The 18,450-nt window shown below is 49.1% G+C and overlaps 7 protein-coding genes across 7 annotated transcripts; 3 read left to right on the top strand and 4 right to left on the bottom strand.

The window, feature by feature from the left end:
- Positions 1–1,342: 1,342 nt before the first annotated feature.
- EI90DRAFT_2965402 (ACT domain-containing protein) lies at positions 1,343–2,476 on the top strand (the record flags this gene model as incomplete). The annotated part of the gene is made up of 3 exons (XM_039055527.1): positions 1,343–1,664; positions 1,750–1,825; positions 1,892–2,476. 3 exons carry the CDS (start codon positions 1,343–1,345, stop codon positions 1,995–1,997), a joined length of 504 nt encoding a protein of 167 aa, XP_038922941.1. The 3' UTR covers positions 1,998–2,476.
- On the bottom strand, positions 2,047–3,008 carry EI90DRAFT_3032825 (uncharacterized protein). Its single transcript, XM_039058421.1, has 2 exons — positions 2,852–3,008; positions 2,047–2,799 (listed from the first exon to the last, which is right to left on the bottom strand). Exons 1-2 carry the CDS (start codon positions 2,901–2,903, stop codon positions 2,339–2,341), a joined length of 513 nt encoding a protein of 170 aa, XP_038922940.1. The 5' UTR covers positions 2,904–3,008; the 3' UTR covers positions 2,047–2,338.
- EI90DRAFT_3032823 (uncharacterized protein) lies at positions 2,852–3,870 on the top strand. The gene is made up of 3 exons (XM_039058420.1): positions 2,852–3,285; positions 3,343–3,458; positions 3,519–3,870. The coding sequence occupies exons 1-2, from the start codon at positions 3,127–3,129 to the stop codon at positions 3,418–3,420; spliced, it is 237 nt and encodes a 78-aa protein (XP_038922939.1). The 5' UTR covers positions 2,852–3,126; the 3' UTR covers positions 3,421–3,458; positions 3,519–3,870.
- Positions 3,871–5,064: 1,194 nt separating this feature from the next.
- On the bottom strand, positions 5,065–6,496 carry EI90DRAFT_1328659 (uncharacterized protein). The gene is made up of 3 exons (XM_039051671.1): positions 6,261–6,496; positions 5,775–6,205; positions 5,065–5,722 (listed from the first exon to the last, which is right to left on the bottom strand). Exons 1-3 carry the CDS (start codon positions 6,305–6,307, stop codon positions 5,256–5,258), a joined length of 945 nt encoding a protein of 314 aa, XP_038922938.1. The 5' UTR covers positions 6,308–6,496; the 3' UTR covers positions 5,065–5,255.
- A 1,949-nt stretch (positions 6,497–8,445) lies between these two features.
- EI90DRAFT_3032820 (uncharacterized protein) lies at positions 8,446–10,547 on the bottom strand. Its single transcript, XM_039058419.1, has 4 exons — positions 10,000–10,547; positions 9,807–9,940; positions 9,344–9,753; positions 8,446–9,289 (listed from the first exon to the last, which is right to left on the bottom strand). The coding sequence occupies exons 1-4, from the start codon at positions 10,393–10,395 to the stop codon at positions 8,817–8,819; spliced, it is 1,413 nt and encodes a 470-aa protein (XP_038922937.1). The 5' UTR covers positions 10,396–10,547; the 3' UTR covers positions 8,446–8,816.
- A 2,678-nt stretch (positions 10,548–13,225) lies between these two features.
- EI90DRAFT_3116246 (uncharacterized protein) lies at positions 13,226–14,709 on the bottom strand (the record flags this gene model as incomplete). Its single annotated transcript, XM_039062873.1, has 3 exons — positions 13,226–13,686; positions 13,739–14,145; positions 14,201–14,709. 3 exons carry the CDS (start codon positions 14,707–14,709, stop codon positions 13,226–13,228), a joined length of 1,377 nt encoding a protein of 458 aa, XP_038922936.1.
- Positions 14,710–15,905: 1,196 nt separating this feature from the next.
- On the top strand, positions 15,906–17,007 carry EI90DRAFT_3150346 (uncharacterized protein). The gene is made up of 3 exons (XM_039065651.1): positions 15,906–16,641; positions 16,710–16,786; positions 16,860–17,007. Exon 1 carries the CDS (start codon positions 16,405–16,407, stop codon positions 16,639–16,641), a length of 237 nt encoding a protein of 78 aa, XP_038922935.1. The 5' UTR covers positions 15,906–16,404; the 3' UTR covers positions 16,710–16,786; positions 16,860–17,007.
- The last annotated feature ends 1,443 nt before the right edge of the window (positions 17,008–18,450 follow it).

Below are 18,450 nucleotides of genomic sequence, written 5' to 3'. Positions count from 1 at the left end.
GTTTCCGAGGCTGATTGCTCTTGCTCAGCTCGGCACCCATTGAAGTGCCCGTAAGGAATCGTAAACTCAGTGCGTAACTGAAGGATACGAACGGTGGGAAAGCAACACAAGCCAACTAGTGATGATTCGCCATGAGAAAAATGAGGATAACTGAGGCGATAATCAACACAGGAGATCGTCCATCGTCTTCAAAGTGTAAGCGGTTACATAAATCAAACATGCCATTCAAGAGAACAATGGAACGGAACCCTCTTGGAATGTCCCAAGGTCGACAGCAAAGCGTGAGGTGCAGATCGCACAAGGGAACATTCAGCGGATGTTGGTTGCCCAGCCGATGGAACCTCTCGACGCGCCAAATCCGAATATAGTTAAAACTATTTCCTCATATGGCAAATCACTACATCTCCTATCGTAGTACGCTGAAAGATGCGTTGCCGGTTCTTTTCACCATAAACACAGTGGATAAACGTAGCACGGAGGATTCTGTGATACGTGTCAGGGACCGGAGTTTAGCCTGGCACCAATCCGCCGTAAAATATGGAAGCCTAAAACAAGCTTCGTGCAACGGCCAGGGGCGTATAAGGCACTGAAGGCACCCCCATCCATCGCGATGATACATTTGGTCGCTGTTGGCGGTTATGAAGACTCCGAGGGTCTGGGAAGCGTAATGGAAAATTGAGTTGAATGGCAGACTTGACTTGGCGATTAGAAATAATACAGTCAGTGATACAGGTCAAAAGGAATCCCTTACGACGGTCGGTTTCGACCGGTTTGCATTGGAGGTTGAGAGGGGATATTTGATAGTCACAACTGGCGCCTGCTTAACTGCGCGACGCTTTGACCATGTTAAGTAAAAATCGCCGTGGAAAAGCTCTGCTGATCGACATTCTTGGCAGCAACTTGGGGAATCAGTCCGTGCGTTGGCATGGAAAATCTAACTAGTGTTTGTGGCACTCTTCCTTTGTCACTGATTACGAGAAAATTTCCTGCCCCCACAGGAATGAAAGAAGCTAGGAGAACTTTCGGTTCATTCAAAAGGGTGAGAGGCAAGAGGAGGCTTTCTATGCCATAGCGAATAACATGGGCTCTAATGAGGTAAACCTGAACGATTCAATTTACTGAGGTGACTGAAGAGCATCTCCAGAAGCGGCACACCATAAAGAGGTACTCCCGAAGGGTAAGCAGTCGATTCCATGAATAGTCAGGATCGTTTCTGAGCTGGTTTCTGACCAGGGAGACTCCCAAGTCTCTGGCTTTGTGGTGACACCTTCATTGAGGCGAGGGGGCGGCAGGCTCCGGATGTTGTTTGGCCGTGAGAAAATCCCGGCACCCCAGTCAAGCAATGCCACCACCATCTCCTTCATCAGCCCTATACCTGAAATTACTCCCAAAGACCTTCTATGTGTACCAAATACCTTCGGATGCCTCTTATTCCTCAGGCTTATTCGATCACCTTATGAACGACACGCACGGCGCCGTCAGGGGCGGTGGGCGCACTGCTGGCCCCTTTGCGCGATTCGTATCCATCACCCGTACACGAGATGAGATATCCATTGTTGTCGATGAATCCATCGATGCGGAGCTCTCTCGCCACGGCGTGCGGCTAGACCCTTCCAAGAAAAGCCCCTGGCGTTGCGTCGCCGTCAACGGACCGATGGAGTTTTGTGAGCAAAGACTCATTGGCGCGCGCTTGGATGAGCCTCCTCGAACGAGCCCCTTTGCTCTGACTTGCATTATTTTTATTTCCAGCCCTTATTGGGGTTTTGTGTGACTTGACGACACCCCTGAAGCTTGTTGGCATATCAATTTTCGCCATCTCGACTTGGTGCGCTCATACCCATCTCCTATAATACCCCCCCCCCCCTCTCTATTATTCTAACGTTGAGAACAGGAACACTGATTATTTACTTGTTCCATACGACAAGGCAGAAGACGCTGTCCAGGCTCTCAAAAACGATTCTTGGACATTCACAGATGACGTGAATGCCGTTGCCTAGTGAGCAGTGATCCAGTGAAGGCTACCTACGGAGAACGCGTTTTCAGCACGCACAACTTGTGGATTCATTGACGCATGGTGGCGTGGTGTCATCCTGAAATAGGAACAGATATCAAGGAATAGGGAATGATGGAATTGAAACCATGATGCGGATCGCAGGCGTATGGTATGGAAGTACAAAAAGAAACCAGATTAACCGCCCAAATGTCTGAATCCCATAACATAAGTAGTGGACAGTGGTGATACATAAGAATTCAGCAAGCCAGTGCTCTAATAGGGGGTTAACAGAGTACAAGTAATAATCCAAGTTAAGGTGCTTTGTACTCAGAGATTCGATGGAGTCTAAATGTCGCCGTAATTTTGGGGCGTCAAGACCGTGATCTTGCACAGAACACGCCCTCCCGGATATTTGCTGTTGTGTAACTTCAACCCGATGGACCCAGCGCCGATGATCGCTTTTGTCCCAGATGATTTAACAGGCCTCTCATAGTAATCCATGGTCTCTTCGTCGAACGGGCCAGTATTGGGAATGACAAATGGACGAAGGTCAGCTGGAGGCACGAAAGTCTTCGCTGCTCCGTTCCAATTGTAAGCAGCTTGGATAATAGCACGGACAGGCTCCAGATCAATGGGGAGTTCGTTGACACGGTCACCAAAAATCGCCTTCAGGAAAGGCATTATTCGTTCATCTCTGAGGGCGCTCAAGATGTTGTCCACCAAGGACGCCTGAAGATTGTCGCTGATTGCATGATCCAATGACTTGAATGTTCCAGCCCTCGCATGCAACATGGAAATATCGGTTTCTGTGGTTCTCCGTGAAAATACACTTGTTACAGGAAAGGCGGGTGTACTTGCCCTCATAGGAGATCGAACGGTAAAGGCTCTTCAGATATTGGGAACATTTCATTCCCTCTTCCTTCCCCGCCCTTCGTGAAAGGGATGGATGGAATGGTCCGAAGATTTCGTCATGGAGTACTTCGTTGATAACTGAACGTAGTCCCCAGTCGATCACGTCTTCGAGGGGTCGTGGAGCATGGCTTCTTGATAAAATCATCGAGGGTATGGCATAGCCTCCAGGGAATGAAGCCTTCAGTGCCTCTACGTCAACATCGTTTGTGTAAGGTGTTTCGATGCCATCAAACGGCCAATTTTCTAAGGTCCATTCCGCAGCACCTATACAGAAATCGGCGACAGCGGTGTTAAGTTTCACAAAACCATCCATCAGGTGTCGTGGGAGCGCGTGGGTTTCCGCCACTTGTTGGACAAGAGAGGGTTCATGTGAGATGATGCTGGTTCAGAAAGAATGTAAATATCTGCTCAGTAGCAACGAAGTCTTTTGAACGGACGTGCTGGGTAACTCTTCAACTGTAATATTCAATGGTACCACCTTGCATCCTGACACAGTGGGGTCCGTATGTTTTTGAGTTTCGAAGGGATAAAATTGTGATCCACTGTGGTGACTCTAATTGGTGGAGCCCTACTAGTTGGTGTCTGCGATAACACTGGAAGTAAGTGACCATACCGGTGGCCTGGGAGGCAGTCTCAAAAATTCATTGAGTGGCCCTAAGCTCCACCTCCCCACTGACGGTACCGGTGGTAAGGCCCAAGTGTACTCTGGAATTGGAGATGATGCATGGACCGACACCGAGGAGGAGGATGGTGATGGTGTTTGACTTGACATTGATCCTGCATTGTCAAATGATCGGCGCAGTGAATTAGGGGCAGTTGTACGCGTGCTCCGGCCACCACCTGCCCTGGGTGTACGGTCGTCAGAACGGCGAGTCATCTCTGCGAGGGCGCGTTGCGCTCCTGAGGGCAGTGCTTGATGATTCAGAGGAAACAAGAGAAACAATAAATTTGTGGCTAAGAGTTTGGTTCACGTGAATGAATGAGTCATTATACTAAATAAAATTAATGTAGATTTGGCATGTCTGATATAGCAATGGCGGGGTGACGGTCTAGATGAGAAGTGCAGACTAAGTGCAAACCAGGGTTAGTGATTGCATTTCGCGTAGAATTGGGGAAATGCTCATGCAGGTCAAAATCCCGTCGAGAACAAATGGACAGAGCTGACTGATCGAATCCAGCCGATGGGAGAGCGTGGAACACATTTGGTAGAACATTGAGGGTTGTTCCGTGGCAGGGGCAATAGCACAAGCTTCTGCAAGACCCGCCCCATCTGGAGTCACTCAGCCAAGCTATTGGAACCCAAGAAAAAAGGCGAATCGTCCTAGATGCGTCCGAAACTCCTTGAAGCGATCCACTAACTCGACATCGTATGTCGTGCCACCTAGAATATTATTGACAGAAGGATAGCAAAGAATTGCGGTCGCACGCACAAGGGATAACGTCATTTGGAGGTCCGACGAAAGATCCGTCTGTTTGGGATGTGACTACGGATATTGTGCCTGGAGCTGTTGGGGTACCGGATTCGTAGCCAGTTGCGTGTTGTGTTTGAGTGCACCTACCCGAGGTTATATCGGTATCAGCCTCCCGAAAACCATCCATGAGTAGCTGTGGGAGTATGTTGGGTGGTGCACGGTAATGGCTTAACGTGGGGTTTCTATGCTCTTGGGAGGTCCCGTTGTGGAGGTCAACTTCTCGGATTTAATTCCGACCGTGGCGTCGCCACCGGCACGCTTCGAGTTCGATTCGCCCTGGACATGCTGTTTTTAGAACGCAACCGATTGAAGAGATCGAGTGTGTTGGTGTTTATCTCAGGGATTTCTCGGCCACTGTGCATATCGAAACAGAGACCCACACAAAAGGCTTGCCCCTCAGCTATGTTCGCAACGATAATAATGTGCATCCGAGGCACCGAATCGACCGCTGCAACATAGTGATAAGTTGAACCGGTGGTTGAGACACAACAGCACATGAATTTTGCACGGGTTAGGCAACCCGACAGAGTTTGTTAACGTCAGACTAGGTGCGACTCTCATGCAGTATGTAGAAACAACCGATTCACGCGAAAGAGATATTCGAAGTCAGCAGAATTGGCCCTTATATCAGGGCGATAGCACTACTTTTCTAAGAGAAACAAGAAGATTCCACGAAATAAATCATGGGTGTTTAGTACTGATACAGGAAGGAACCACATTAAGTGTCCAAAAGTCTGTAGTCCCAGGAGCGCTGGAGGATGGAAACACGTGAAGGAGCAATGCAAAAGATGACGCTCTAGCAGATGAATAACAAAATACAGGTATCAGAGCGATCAAACTAGGGCGTGTTGATACACTGGAGTAGTTGAGCATAATTTTTAAGCGTCACCATAATTTTGAGGTGTCAAGACCTCGACCTTAAGTAGAACCCGCCCTTTCGGACGCCGGCGGTCATGTAGCTTCAGCCCGATGGACCCAGCACAAATGATCACTGATTTCCCAGAAGATCTAACAGGCTTCCCATGGTAATCCATAATCTCTGCGTCGAATGAACCAGTGTTTGGAATGACGAATGGGTGAAGGTCAACCGGAGGCACCAAACTCTTCGCCACGTGGTTCCATTCATAGGCTACCCGAATGATGGATCGAAGCGGGTCCAGATCAATGGGAGGTCTGTTAGCACGGTCACCGAAGACCGCTTGAAGGAGATCCATGATTCCTTTATCTCCATCCCTCAGAGCGCTTAAGATATCGTCAATGGGTGACACGCGAGGATTATCCCTGGCGAGACGATCAAGCGACTTAAACATTCCGGCCTTCGCATGCAACATGGAAACATCGGCTTCTATTGTTCTCCATTAAAACACAGTCGTCACGGAAGGGGTATATGCACTCACCCTCATAGAGAATGGAATAGAAAACGCTCTTCAGATGCTCGGAGCGTTTTGTCCCCTCCGTTCCCCCTACTCTCAAGGAAAGGGAAGGATGGAAGGGATCGAGGATCTCCTCAAAGAGTGCTTTATTAATGATCGAACGTAGCCCCCAGTTGATTACATCTTTAAGAGGTCGAGGAGCATACTTTCTTGATAGAATCATCGACGGAATGGCGCACCCCCCTGGGAATACAGTTTTCAGTACGTCCAGGTTGACATCGGCAGTGGAAGGTTCGATGCTCTCAAATGGCCAATTCTCCAAGGTCCATTCCGCAGCATAGCTACAGAAGTTGGCGACGGCAGTGTTGAGCCCCTCAAGATCATCGACGAGGAGCTGTGGGAATGCATTAGCTACTGCACCTTTCTGGGCAAGAAAGTGTTCATGCGGGGCGGCGCTGATTTTAACGGAAGGTAAATATTTGCACCAACAGAAAAACCTTCATAACTGACATGCTGCTTGGTGTTTCAATGATCTTGTCTGATTGTTCCCCCGACATGTGGTCCGTATGCTGAGGACCTTGAGCTTGGTATAGAGATCCCCTCTCGGATTTGATTCCCCTAGGTTGATAACGCTAATGTAACAGGGCCCTCAGACTCATTGATGTCTAAAGTTGCATTAGAGACAATCTTACGAAATCCTCAGAAAGCCTTCTTGACGACTCAGAAAACAGCCCATGCCCCGGACTGACGGTGAAGTCCCTGCAGGTTCTGTTGGAGACGGTAAACGCACCAACACTGAAGAGAAAGATGGAGTGGGTGATAGCCTCGGGGATTTGTTGGGCAACCGTGCTAACTGCAGCTGAGGCGGAGCCGTCACCCCGCCATCCAGTGTACGTCGCCGCAGTATTTTCCATGGTTCTGGAGCGTGATTACGCATGGTTCGACCGCCCCCTGGCCTTGGGATGGTATTCTTTCTAGATGGTGAGGGAGATAGTGCTGATGTTTCTTCTAGTGATTGCTTGGGAGATGGTTCGGAGGGCGAAGGTGACGCCGTATTATCTGTTGTATGTCCACCCGAAGATTTAGGGCGCTTAGTTCGAGGGGCTGCGGAGACCTCAAGACTGCGCTCTCCCCGAGTGGTCGGGAGGCCGAGAAAGCGATTCATTACTCTTCGTGCTTGGATGAGCGCGAAGGTGTCGAGCGCGCAACGACGAACAGTTTCGGATGGGCAACTGGGAAGAGGGGGTTATAGGTAATTTAGTGGTCTGTTCACGTGCGGTCAGAACAGGGTCAAATATTACATAATATAATATACAAACTTACCTTATATTTCGTGAACGTCCAAATTAACTCGAAAAGATCTCACTTAGGATTGGACGATTCTAAGGTCCTCATGAGAACAGATCGAGACCCCGCTGGGCGCATTTTTTCAGGCTTCTGACAGCCTGGCACAACATCCATCTAGGAGGAAGATGGGGAATGGTTATATGATTGAGCGACGCCTCAGCCTTCAGCAAGATCTGCTCCACATGGAGTCGTCCAGCCAAACAATTATGCGCAGCCAAAATCTGAGGAAACCGAGGCTAGTACATTCAATTCCTCAAGGAGGCAGCAATGGTATGTGGAAATGTCGCTCCGCTTGGGAAAGATATGGTGCTTGGGCGTTACTACCAAATATCGCATCCCGGCTGCATGCTGGTAGTCTCGGACGTGGTACCGTGATATCTACGTTTGCGCAACGATTATGAAGTATCCAAAATGAGCCTGCCATCTCATCGCTGGCTCACGCCCAAAAATAGTGAAGTAGCGGCGGCGGCGGTGGATCAGGGTCCTACCATAGAATACCTTCGCATAGCTAGATCACTCTTGCGGTTGGGGTGTTGAGACGTGTCCATTGTTGTCAATGGGACGTTTGGACGGGGATGATGAGGGGGGAGAATGATCTGTTTAGCCTCGTTGTCCCAGTGCGGCTTTCCCGACTGGTACACCGTGGTATATGCATGTAAGGCTGGTCACCTGCCTAGCATACATCAGTCGGGTTTAACGTTTGTCCGTGGTGCAGGTTCACCATTCAGTTGGTCGGGTCCGGGCGCCGAACATGCCGAGGACCTCTCTGGTGGATAGCAAGTGATGGCACAATGATTCCAACTTGACTCGGAGTAGCTAGTAACCACGAGATTATCTAATTCATTTGTTTAAAATGCAATATTCCCGCTATATACTCTGCAGCGGGTTTGGTCCCCAACTGAAGTCGTTATCAGCAGTTTCGGTAATATCGACGTTCGTTAGATCTGGTGCCCGGCATTCCAGGGCACTTATGTACTCTTGGCCGGTGGTATCGCGCCACTAGCGCTATACAAAACAAAAAGGCATAGTGAACAATGAAAGATTACAAAGCCGAGTTCGCGAAGCTCCACCGTTGTATGGCTCGGGCGTGTCACGTCGGCAATAGGGTGGTGGTTCGCCGGCCCTTAACCGCCTGTGGCGTCGAGCTGTAACTCACCTCAAGAGGTTAGAATTAAGCAAATTGGCGGATCTCCGGCCAGATGCAGTTTTGTGGTAAACAGATCTGAAAAGAGAGTAGATAACGGGTGCGTAGCGTGAAATCCGACAGAGGAGGCCTCATATGTTGGACGGGGTCTCACTGAGACCGCCAAGGGCCATGGACACCTTCAACAATGACTTGCCCCACGATGCGAAGGAAGACTTGGAATCGGTCTGAACGGAGTGGCTGGGTCAGAATGTGTAAGCCAATATCAACTAAAAGGCGTTTGAAGGCAGCAGAACTAGACCTCTTATTGTTATATTGGCAGCGGTAACACCTACTCCCCATGGATTCAACGGAAATGGGAGGTTCTCATGACATAGATTAGAAGTGTGTATTACTGATACACAGAAGTCTGGAATCCGGTGAGCGGGGGATGGAAATGCACAACATGCAACGCGGGGAACTAAATGACGATGCTTCACCAGATGAACAACGAAGTAAGGGTATCAAAGGAATCAAACTGAAGCACATTGATACACAATCACGCTGGGCGAGAAGTCGAACATGGTTAGTGAAATTTAACCATCCCCATAATTTTGGGGTGTCAAAACCACGACCTTGAGCAGAACCCGTCCAGTCAGACATTCGCGATCGTATAGCTTCAGTCCGATGGATCCAGCACAGATGATCACTTCCTTCCCGGATGATTCAGATGATTCCATGGCCCTCCCGCAGTAAAGCATAGTCCCTGCATTAAATCGGCCAGTATTTGGAACGACAAATGCTCGAAGGTCAGCTGGAGGCACCAAACTCTTCACATTGTGGTTCCATTTGTATGCGCCTTGGATGATAGCTCGCAATGGGTCTATACCGATGGGGATTCTATAAGCATGGGCACCGAAGATCGCGTGAAGGAGAGGCATGATTCGATTATTCGTTAGGGCGCTTAAGATATCATCAATTGACGACGCCTGAGGATTGTCCCTAGCTACTAGACAATCAAGCAACATGAACGTTCCGGCCTCCGCACGCGCCATGGAATCGTCGGCCCCTGTGGCTCTCATAGAAGTACATTCGTCACCTGAGGGAAGCCAGAGGAACTTACCCTCAGGAAGGACAGAATAGTAAATATCCTTCAAATACTGGGAAAACTTTATTCCCTCCACTCCTCCTACTCTCAGGGAAAGGGATGGATGGAAGGGATCAAAGATCTCATCACAGAGTGCTTTGTTAATAACCGAACGTAGTCCCCAGTCAATTACGTCTTTGAGGGGTCGAAGAGTGTACTGTTCTGACATAACCATCGACGGCAAGACGCCCCCCTCTGGGAATGCAGCTTGCAGGGCACCTACATCAACACTACCGAATGGCCCGCTGCCCAAGGCGCTTTCTGCAGTATCGCCACAGAAATTGGCAATGGCGGCATTGAGTTTCACAAAACTATCCAGGAGGGGCTTTGGAAATGCACTAGTTGTTGTGCCTTCCTGGGCAGGAGGGCGTTCGTACGGAATGGCGCTGGTTCAAAGGGGGGTAAATGTTTACGCCAGCAGAAGGTTCTGACTGCTCACACGCTGCTCAGCGCTTCGATTGCTGTGTCCGATCGATGCGCCGATACGGGGTTTGTATGCTCAAGAGTCTCTGTGACTTGGGAAGCATGGTACAGAGACCCCTCCTTGGATTTGTCTCCCCTGGGTTGATGACGCTAATATGCAGAGCACTCAGATTCATTAGTGTCTAAGGTTGCGTTGGAGACCATCTTACGAATTCTGCAGAAAGCCTTCTTGATGGCTCAGGAGGCAGTTCTAAACCCCACGGAGCTGAGATTAATGGTAATGGCGGTATGGGTTCTGTTGGAGAGGGCACATCAATCCACACCGAGGATGAAGATGGTGTTGAAGGTTGTCTTGGGGATTCGTCGGGCGATCCTTCCTCTCTCAGCGAAGGCGAAGGCATCGTCCCCTCCATTGTACGTTGCCACGGTAATTTCCACGGTCTCGGAGCGTTAAGCGCGCTTCGATCGCCACCTGCCCTTAGGAAATTGTTTTTAAATTGAATTGGTAATGGGGAAGGTGAAGCTGGTGCTTGCTCCAGTGATTGCTCGGGAGATGGCCCCGAAGGCGTTGAAGGTGGCACTGGATCATCTATTGTATGCTCCATAGCTACGGAGACCTCAAGATAGTGCGCTCCCTGGGTATCTGGGAAACTGAAAAGGCGAACCGTCTCCACTCTCCGTGCCTAATCTCGCGCAGAGATGCCGAGCGCGCACCACAAATGGTTTCGGATCGACGACTGTACTAGGGCCCCGGGCAATTTCACTGGCAAATAATAAATCGGCAAATCATTCACGTGCAGTCTAGACCGCAATGTCAAATTCGATCAATCCTTACAGCACATCCATTCATGTTTTGTTGCCGATTTGACAACAGCCGATGGTTAAATCGGCATGCAAAAGCCCATAAATGTCCTTTAGGATTGGAGGCCCTCATCGAGGACAGATTGAGACTGCGCTGGGCGCATTTCATCATTGCCCACTTCAGATCATTGTGTTCGGGATTTATAGGCTTCCAACAACCTGGCGGGACATCCATCTAGGAGGAAAACTGGAGACGGACATTCTGCAGGAATAATGCCGACTCCTGGGTCGGAAGTGCGTAAGTAGTTGAACCTTGGGACAGCAAAACCTTGGCAGCAAGATCCGCCCTACCTTGAGTCGCCCGACTCAATAATTATTTGTAATTCGAACCTGAGGGAACCCGGCCCAGGTTGTTCTGGGAGTGCTACCGACCCGACATGGCAAGTTGTACCATCTGGAATAGAAGGACCACCGGAGACAGAATGCTCCATCAGCCCATTCCGTGATGTACTCGAGGGAACAGCGGTACCATTGTGGAGGATGGGGGAAATGTCCGTTTACCAAGCTGCCACGCTGGCCGGTAGTTCCCGGTGCAAGGCTGCGATATTTGCATCTGTACGACGATTGTCTCGTATGGTGCATAAAGATAGTGAAGTGCGTCAGGGAGCTCGGTTTGGCTACGGAGACTCCAGGAATTAATTCAATCGCACTCCTGTCCTCTCAGAGCTCCAACGCACACTCCTGATGCTCTCATGCTCATCCTCTTATACCTCCAAAAACGCAGGTCCGTTCCGAGACAGAAAACTGTTACTGCTTCGGTAATATTTCCATGTTACTATGCCTCGAAAACCTCATTATAATAAAATGAAATGTAAGTTTCTTTAGCAAAAGTCTTAATCTGACCGATTCATAACGATTGACGGAGTGGAATAAGATACAAAATCAGCCATAGCATCTCATAATCGAAACGGGGCGGAGTAGAATGTGTGGAACTGGTTTGGAAATTGGGCTAAACTAATGGACAAAGGCATATAATTGTCGCTTGTCGGTAGTTTCTCGACCCCTGGATAACGCAAAAACGATGCAGACCTTGCCCACTCGATAAACGAGGCAAATCCAATTGATGGTGAGATAATATTAGAGTTAAACTTACGTCGAATGTTCATTGTGCCAGGTACATCTATCATTCGCGCTGATAATTATTGTGTTATATGTTGTAGCACGGCCCCCACCAGGAGGCGAACACGATACACGAACATGAGGGTTGAGAGTAAAACGGGTTGGGTGGAGGAAGCCGGAGTGCGAACGCATACCAAGAGCTTATCAGAAGTATTGAGCTGGAATAATAGTACTGATTGGGCCCATGTCACCATCATACAGTGAAGTCTTTCCAATTAGTAAGGTAACCTGTTCCGGTTCCATTATACTGATATTAGATAAACATTTCCCCAAACACTTTGATGTACTTATATTGATTGATCTACATCCACTGCACTTGCCTACGCTCCAAGTAACTTCGACTCTCGACGTGCTAATACTCCTATGGGCTTTGATTGACTTTAATATTTAGTTCTGGACATTTATCTATTGCTGATCTCGACTGTAACTCCGCCGAAAACATTGGTTAGGACTGTCTTCACTATGGGGCAGTACCCTACTGCACGACGCCGTCCCATTCTCCGTCCATTCCAACGTAGAAACAGTCTCCGAGGGATATTCTTTCACTAGTGAGAGAATACTGATTCGTGCATTCTTCGGATGCACATGGGATTGGGACTTTGCTAGCCAGAGGTTGAAGGTAGAAATCTCCCCACCGACGCCAATAATTGACCCGCTCCTGTTCAGGCCAACGATTAAGGATACAGCTGCGTGAACCTCCCAGAGCCCGGAAGCCTATCAAAATCCCCTTACATTGGATTGGATGTTTCAAGTGCGTAAAATCCACTGAAATGAGTGTTAGCAACGGAAGCGCTTGGTTCCCTTGCATCAAATCCAGTTACTTTTAAAGGGGGTCGAGTACGATGCTCCGATGGGGCTTTTCAATTACAAAGAAACTGGGTGATCATAGCATCTCAGAACCGATGGGGACGGTATGCGTTTTCAATGTAGTTCGAAGGTGAAAGGGAAGCCCTAGTAATGAGAAGGGGAAGAAACTAACCACTCCCCTTCGCAGCGGCCTAAGACACCGGTAAGATCCAGAGCGCTGAGGCGATCTGTCAGGGACTGAGGTGATGTGATTAGCCATACATGAGGAGCCGCATGAAGCACAACAATAGGGAGCAATGGTCGCAATGAATATGCTATTGCTGCAGCTGAGGACCAAAGATTGAAAAGTACGTAAGGTCCATTGTTTTAGCAAAAAAGGTGTTTGAAGTCGGCAGAACTTGGGCCTTCCATTAATATATTAGCGAGGATGACACCCACTCTCCACGTATCCCAGAGAAATGGGAAGCTCCCATGATATAAATCATGGGTGTGAAGTACGATACAGATCAAGAGACAAAGAGTCTGGCAGAGGTGCTAAGGGACGATGCGTAGGCGGACGAACGACAAAGTACAGGCATCAAAGAAATTGAACCGAGGCACGTCGATACACAATCACACTGGGCAAGTCGAGCATGGTCAGTGAAAATTTTAACCGTTGCCATGATTTTGGGGTGCCAGGACCGCGACCCTGAGCAGAATCTGTCCAGCTGGAAATTGAGAGTTGTATAGCTTCAGCCCAATGGACCCAGCACAGATGAACGCTTCTTCCCCAGATTCAACAGCCCTCCCACAGTAAACCATAGTCCCTGCATCGAATTGGCCAGTATTTGGAATGATAAATGTTCGAAGCTCAGCAGAAGGCACAGAGCTTTTGATGTCGTGGTTCCATTCATATGCTTCTTGAATGATAGCTCGCAGTGGGTTTAGATCGATGGGAATTATGTGAGCAACGGCACCGAAGATAGCCTGAAGAAGCGGCATGATCCGTCTGCCACTCAGGGCGCTCAAGATATCATCGATCGGTGACAACTGAGGATTGGCCCTGGCTGCTAGACAATCAAGCAACTTGAATGTTCCAGCCCCCGCACCTGCCATGGAACCATCTGCCCCTGCAGCTCTTCATAGAAGTACATCCGTTATAGGAAAGCTAGGGGGACTTACCCTCAGGGAGAACAGAATAATAGATACTCTCCAGATAATGGGAATTTTTCCTTCCCTCCAATCCCCCTACTCTCAGGGAAAGGGAAGGATGGAAGGGGTCAAAGATCTCGTCAAAGAGTCCTTTGTTAATAATCGAACGTAGTCTCCAGTCGATCACATCTTTGAGCGGTCGAAGAGTATTGCTTCCTGAGGAGACTATGGATGGCAAGACATCCCCCTCCGGGAAAGCAGCTTGCAGAGCGCCCACATCAACACTATCAAATGGCCCACTACAGATGCTTTCTGCAGCAGCGCCACAGAAATCGGCAATGGCATCATTGAGCTTCATAAAATCATCAATGAGAACCCTTTGAAATGCGCTAGTTGCTGCGCTCTCCTGAGTAGGAAAACGTTCAGGCGAGATGGAGCTGAATTAACAGAGAAGTAAATATGTGCACCAACAGAAAATCTTGGATAACCAACAGGCGGTTCGACCATTCAATTGCCGCGTCTGATTGTTCCCCCAACACGGGGTTCGTATGCTCGGGAATCCATTGAACTTGTGAAGTGTGATGTAGAGATCCCCACTCGTATCCAACCCCTCTGGGTGGGGTCGATAAGGTTTGTCTCGGTTCTGCTGAATCCACCCACTCGGAGGATGAAAATGGTGTTGACGATTGCCCGGGGAATTCCTCGAATGATCCTTCCGATTGCGGCGGAGGCGAAGGCATTGTACTATCCACTGTTGTACGTCGCCACAGTTTCCTCAACGGTCTTGGCAGAGTGTAAACACTTGCCCTTCGACTGCCACCCGTCCATGGGACACCGCCTCTAGATTGCACCGATAATGGAGAGGATGGTACGGATATTTGCTCTGGAGATGGTTCAAAAGGCGAAGGCGACACAGTATCATCCATCGTATGCCCCCTGGCCGTGGAGACCCCACGACGGCGCTCTCCCTGGGTGTCCAGGGTGCCAGGAAAGCGATCCATCTTGCACGTGGAGACGTTGATTTCAGATCAATGACTGGGGGCCCGTAGGCAGGACTCCAGCCTCTACGATTTCGTAGGGAGCCCGAAGGCAAACATAGGGGCTAATCGGTGGTTTGTTCACGTGCAGTCTGGACCATATAATATGACGGTGTACCTAGATCGTAATAATCGGAAAAACCCGTTTTTTGGTGGAACTTCTCGGTAGCTTACAGATACACAGGCTTTGGCTAGAGGGGGGGACGTTCCATGATCATATGTCGTGATGTCTATGCTTTGCGGGCCTTTCATCCTGAGTGGGTCTGAATCCGGGTTCTTGGGGGCTAGAAGATAGACATTGCAGTGGCAGGATGAGAGACACAGGGACAAATGTCGTGTTACGTTACCTTGCTCGTGATTGGAGGCGCAACAGTTTCCTAGCTACAATGGAATAAAATGAAGCTGAATGTTCATGCATTAATGGGTAAAGAATGCGTCAAGACGCGCCAAAACACGTCCAAATGCAAGCCATTCACAAAAGATCCCCATCAGGGTGGCAGCATGCGCGTTCCAACAGAATTATTAAAAAAATGATGCGGGGAGAGGGTATGTAGGTGGAGATATGGATTTGAGCACGCGCAAGTGAGACGTGGAAGCAGTCGCCAACTCCAACGCAAACTGCCGAGCACAACTTGCAGCCCTGAGCACCGTTTCGTCCTTTAGCACTTCTACCCTGATGTCAATTTCGTGGCTATGCCATTCATGCCTCCCATTCCACTCACTGCACTGGACACTCCAAAGCTCGAGTTTCCATCTGCCTTATAAGACCTTCCGCTGGCGGTACGAGCATATCTAAGTCGAGCCTGACTTCTATCGCTTCACTGTTGGTTTCGTACCGACGGACAAGATGATTGCCTAGGACACTGTGTCGCATCTAGTAATTCTCTCACTGAGCAGTGCCGCTGCTCTCTTTGCGAACCTAGTCCTGTTCACTCGTACACGACAGAATGTGCCTTACCCATTCCAGTCCAATGTCTGTAATCATGGTAATGGCATGTCCTAAAGGTGTGGATGTCTCATCCTCACTCAACCTTCTGGCCCTCTTCACTTCTGTAACAACTGAGAAATGGGAACCCAAGCCACGGAGCTAGCCACGGAGCTTTGGAGTCCTGGATTGGGACAGAACCATGTATCCTGTGGCGAAGAATAGACGTCGATAGGAAGCTTACGATGCTTCTGTAGCAGCAATTGGGATAAGTGAGGCCACTCTTGCAGCTGGGGGTTTGTGGCCATATGTCCCCCGTGACGATCGTGATTCAGACCAGAGCTCGTTTGAGCTCACACCTTCGTCCCTGCTCCTTAAACGAAGCATTCCACTCCATGGGTACATCACACTAGGGCAGAAACATGGCAGGCCTCGCTTGGGGGATCAGAACGAAGTCTACGCTAAAGAAGAGTACGACTTCCCATCCACGGAGCCCCTCCTTACTCTTATGTTGGGTAACAGCTCTTATTCGGATGCGGAAACGACACGTCTCATCGTTGGGTCATCATTGATCGCTGCTGCGAACCCGTGAGGCCAATTCCCATACGTCCGAACTCACGGATATCATAGGTACATAGGTCAAACACCATGAATTCAATGGTAATATTAGGAAGTGTGGCATTTAACTTCGCAGTAATTTGCCGTGATCAAAAAATCTCAAAAACCAGGCTAAAATGGTTTTTTTTTTTACTATGCTTTATTTCCCACAGTGGCCTGGTCGCAATGCACCCTATGACTGGGAATATGCACCTCAAGCGGGTTTCCCTCCCCCATGGCCGATCATACTTCCTCTTCTCTTGCCCACATATTGTTTGAGGATTGTGGCAGTAAAGCGGATAAGAAAGAAGGTCACTGCGCTTAGGATCAACACTTGCGTGAGAAACCACGTTCGTCCGGAGGACACAACCTGAGTATGAGACGTCCGTTTAATTAATTGCTAGATGAATATTATTGACGGTGCATGAAAACTTGTCACCAGGGATACAGAAAAGGCTGCCGCAACAACAGTTACGATTAGAAACAGTGCCTCACAATGCGGCAGGCATGAAACAATTGGTGAGCGAGCAACAGAGGCGTCTTAACCACGTAGACGTTAACATTAACGCGTTGTCCCCAATCAATTACGAAGTCGGAATTTTTTCGCCTATATAGCTTCTTCCCTTAGGAGTGCTTGGGCAAGAGTCCGCAAGTCCCACGGACGCTTATCGGACCGAGGGTATCTCTATGGGTAGTCGATATGATTTCGATGTTGCCTTACTTAAAAATATTAGAACTCCAGTATGTACCGCGCTGTCAACTACTTATATGGGCCTCGGCCACCATAAGTTCTAGTACCAATGAGTAACATTAGTGTATGTTCCGTTTGAGTCTAGACAAGGTATAAAGCGACGATCGCCTGTATTACAAGGAGTTACGGGTCCCGGAATATTTTCCAGCCTAAATTGAATGGCGGCGCAGTCCATAGATCAATGCCCGCTATCCAGTGGATCCCATACGCACATCAAACGGCTTATTGGTAGCATGGTGCAATATTGATCTTGATAAGGTGACGTGCGTTTGCATGCAGCATTGCGCGCGCGAAACGTTAAGCAGGTTACCAGCCTCTATTGGAAGCGAAACGTACGCTAAGTGCTGGTACTATTTTCAATCGCAGCTGGAGAATGGCAAGTGATAATGCACACGACTCTGCCAAGTATTTCCAGCTGATTCTGGATGTCCCGCCCAACCTGCGATAGGCATGCGAATAGGTAATCCCGAGGATTGTCAGGGCAAATCTTGATCCGCCACACGCAATTGCGCATCGGTATTGCGCTCACCAGACGGTCGGTTACAGATAGATCACTTTACGCAGAAGGTTCGGGGCCAGGGATGGACCGGTTCCAGGCGCTACGATCCGATCCTCGCGTAGCTCGGACCGGAGTAAAAGAATAAAATGTACCATCACACAGAGGTTGGGTTGATGGAAATCGATATAGATCTCGCTTCGTTCTAGATTCGAACACTGAGCTACATCGATCTTTCAGCTGCCTCTTCACAGTATGAACTGGCAGCGACACATGTCCCGCATCGAAGGGAGATGCTCAAGTTCCCCACGCGCCTGGATCGAACGGGCGATATTCACGAAGTCTTCCAGTACTTACATACCATGCCCTCACGAAGAAATCTCCGTCTGGGGTTTTTCGGCTATCTATTTCCCACTTTCTAGCGTTTCGGTAGACTTTGGGAGAATCCCGTGGGTCGAGGCAGGAGTTGGGCGCAGCCAATTTCGATTGGGTCAACATTTCTGCCAAAGAGTAGAGATATCGGTTGGCCTGCGACCTGCAATGAATTGGCCCTTATCGCTTCACTCGGGGAAGCGACAGTCGAATATGCATTAAAACGGAAGTTCGCAAGACCGGCTGGCCCCTCTTGCCAGTCATTAAGGTGCAGATGAGAGTAGAGAAATAAGAAGACCAAATACATGAGATATATACGTATGTGCGGATGATTATTCTGTCGATGGACAATTAAACCAGTAGATGTGAAGTCTTGGGCATGAACATGGTACAGGTTCTTCAGGAGGTTACCATTAGAGGGGGTTCACGAACTGATCGTGATGTGGAGGCAGAATTGCCTCGTTAAACATAGGGGTCGTTGCCGCGGCCTTCTAGAGTCAACGGTGACGACGGTAGACAAGCCCAGACAAATCCAGGCTAACATCAGGCCTGGGAGCCAAGCCA

Source organism: Cantharellus anzutake (assembly GCF_015039405.1).
Source record: "Cantharellus anzutake strain C23 chromosome Unknown EI90scaffold_3, whole genome shotgun sequence".
NCBI classification, from domain to species: domain Eukaryota; kingdom Fungi; phylum Basidiomycota; class Agaricomycetes; order Cantharellales; family Hydnaceae; genus Cantharellus; species Cantharellus anzutake.
The sequence above is the reverse complement of the archived record's forward strand: the minus strand, read 5'-3'. Positions and strand labels throughout refer to the sequence as shown.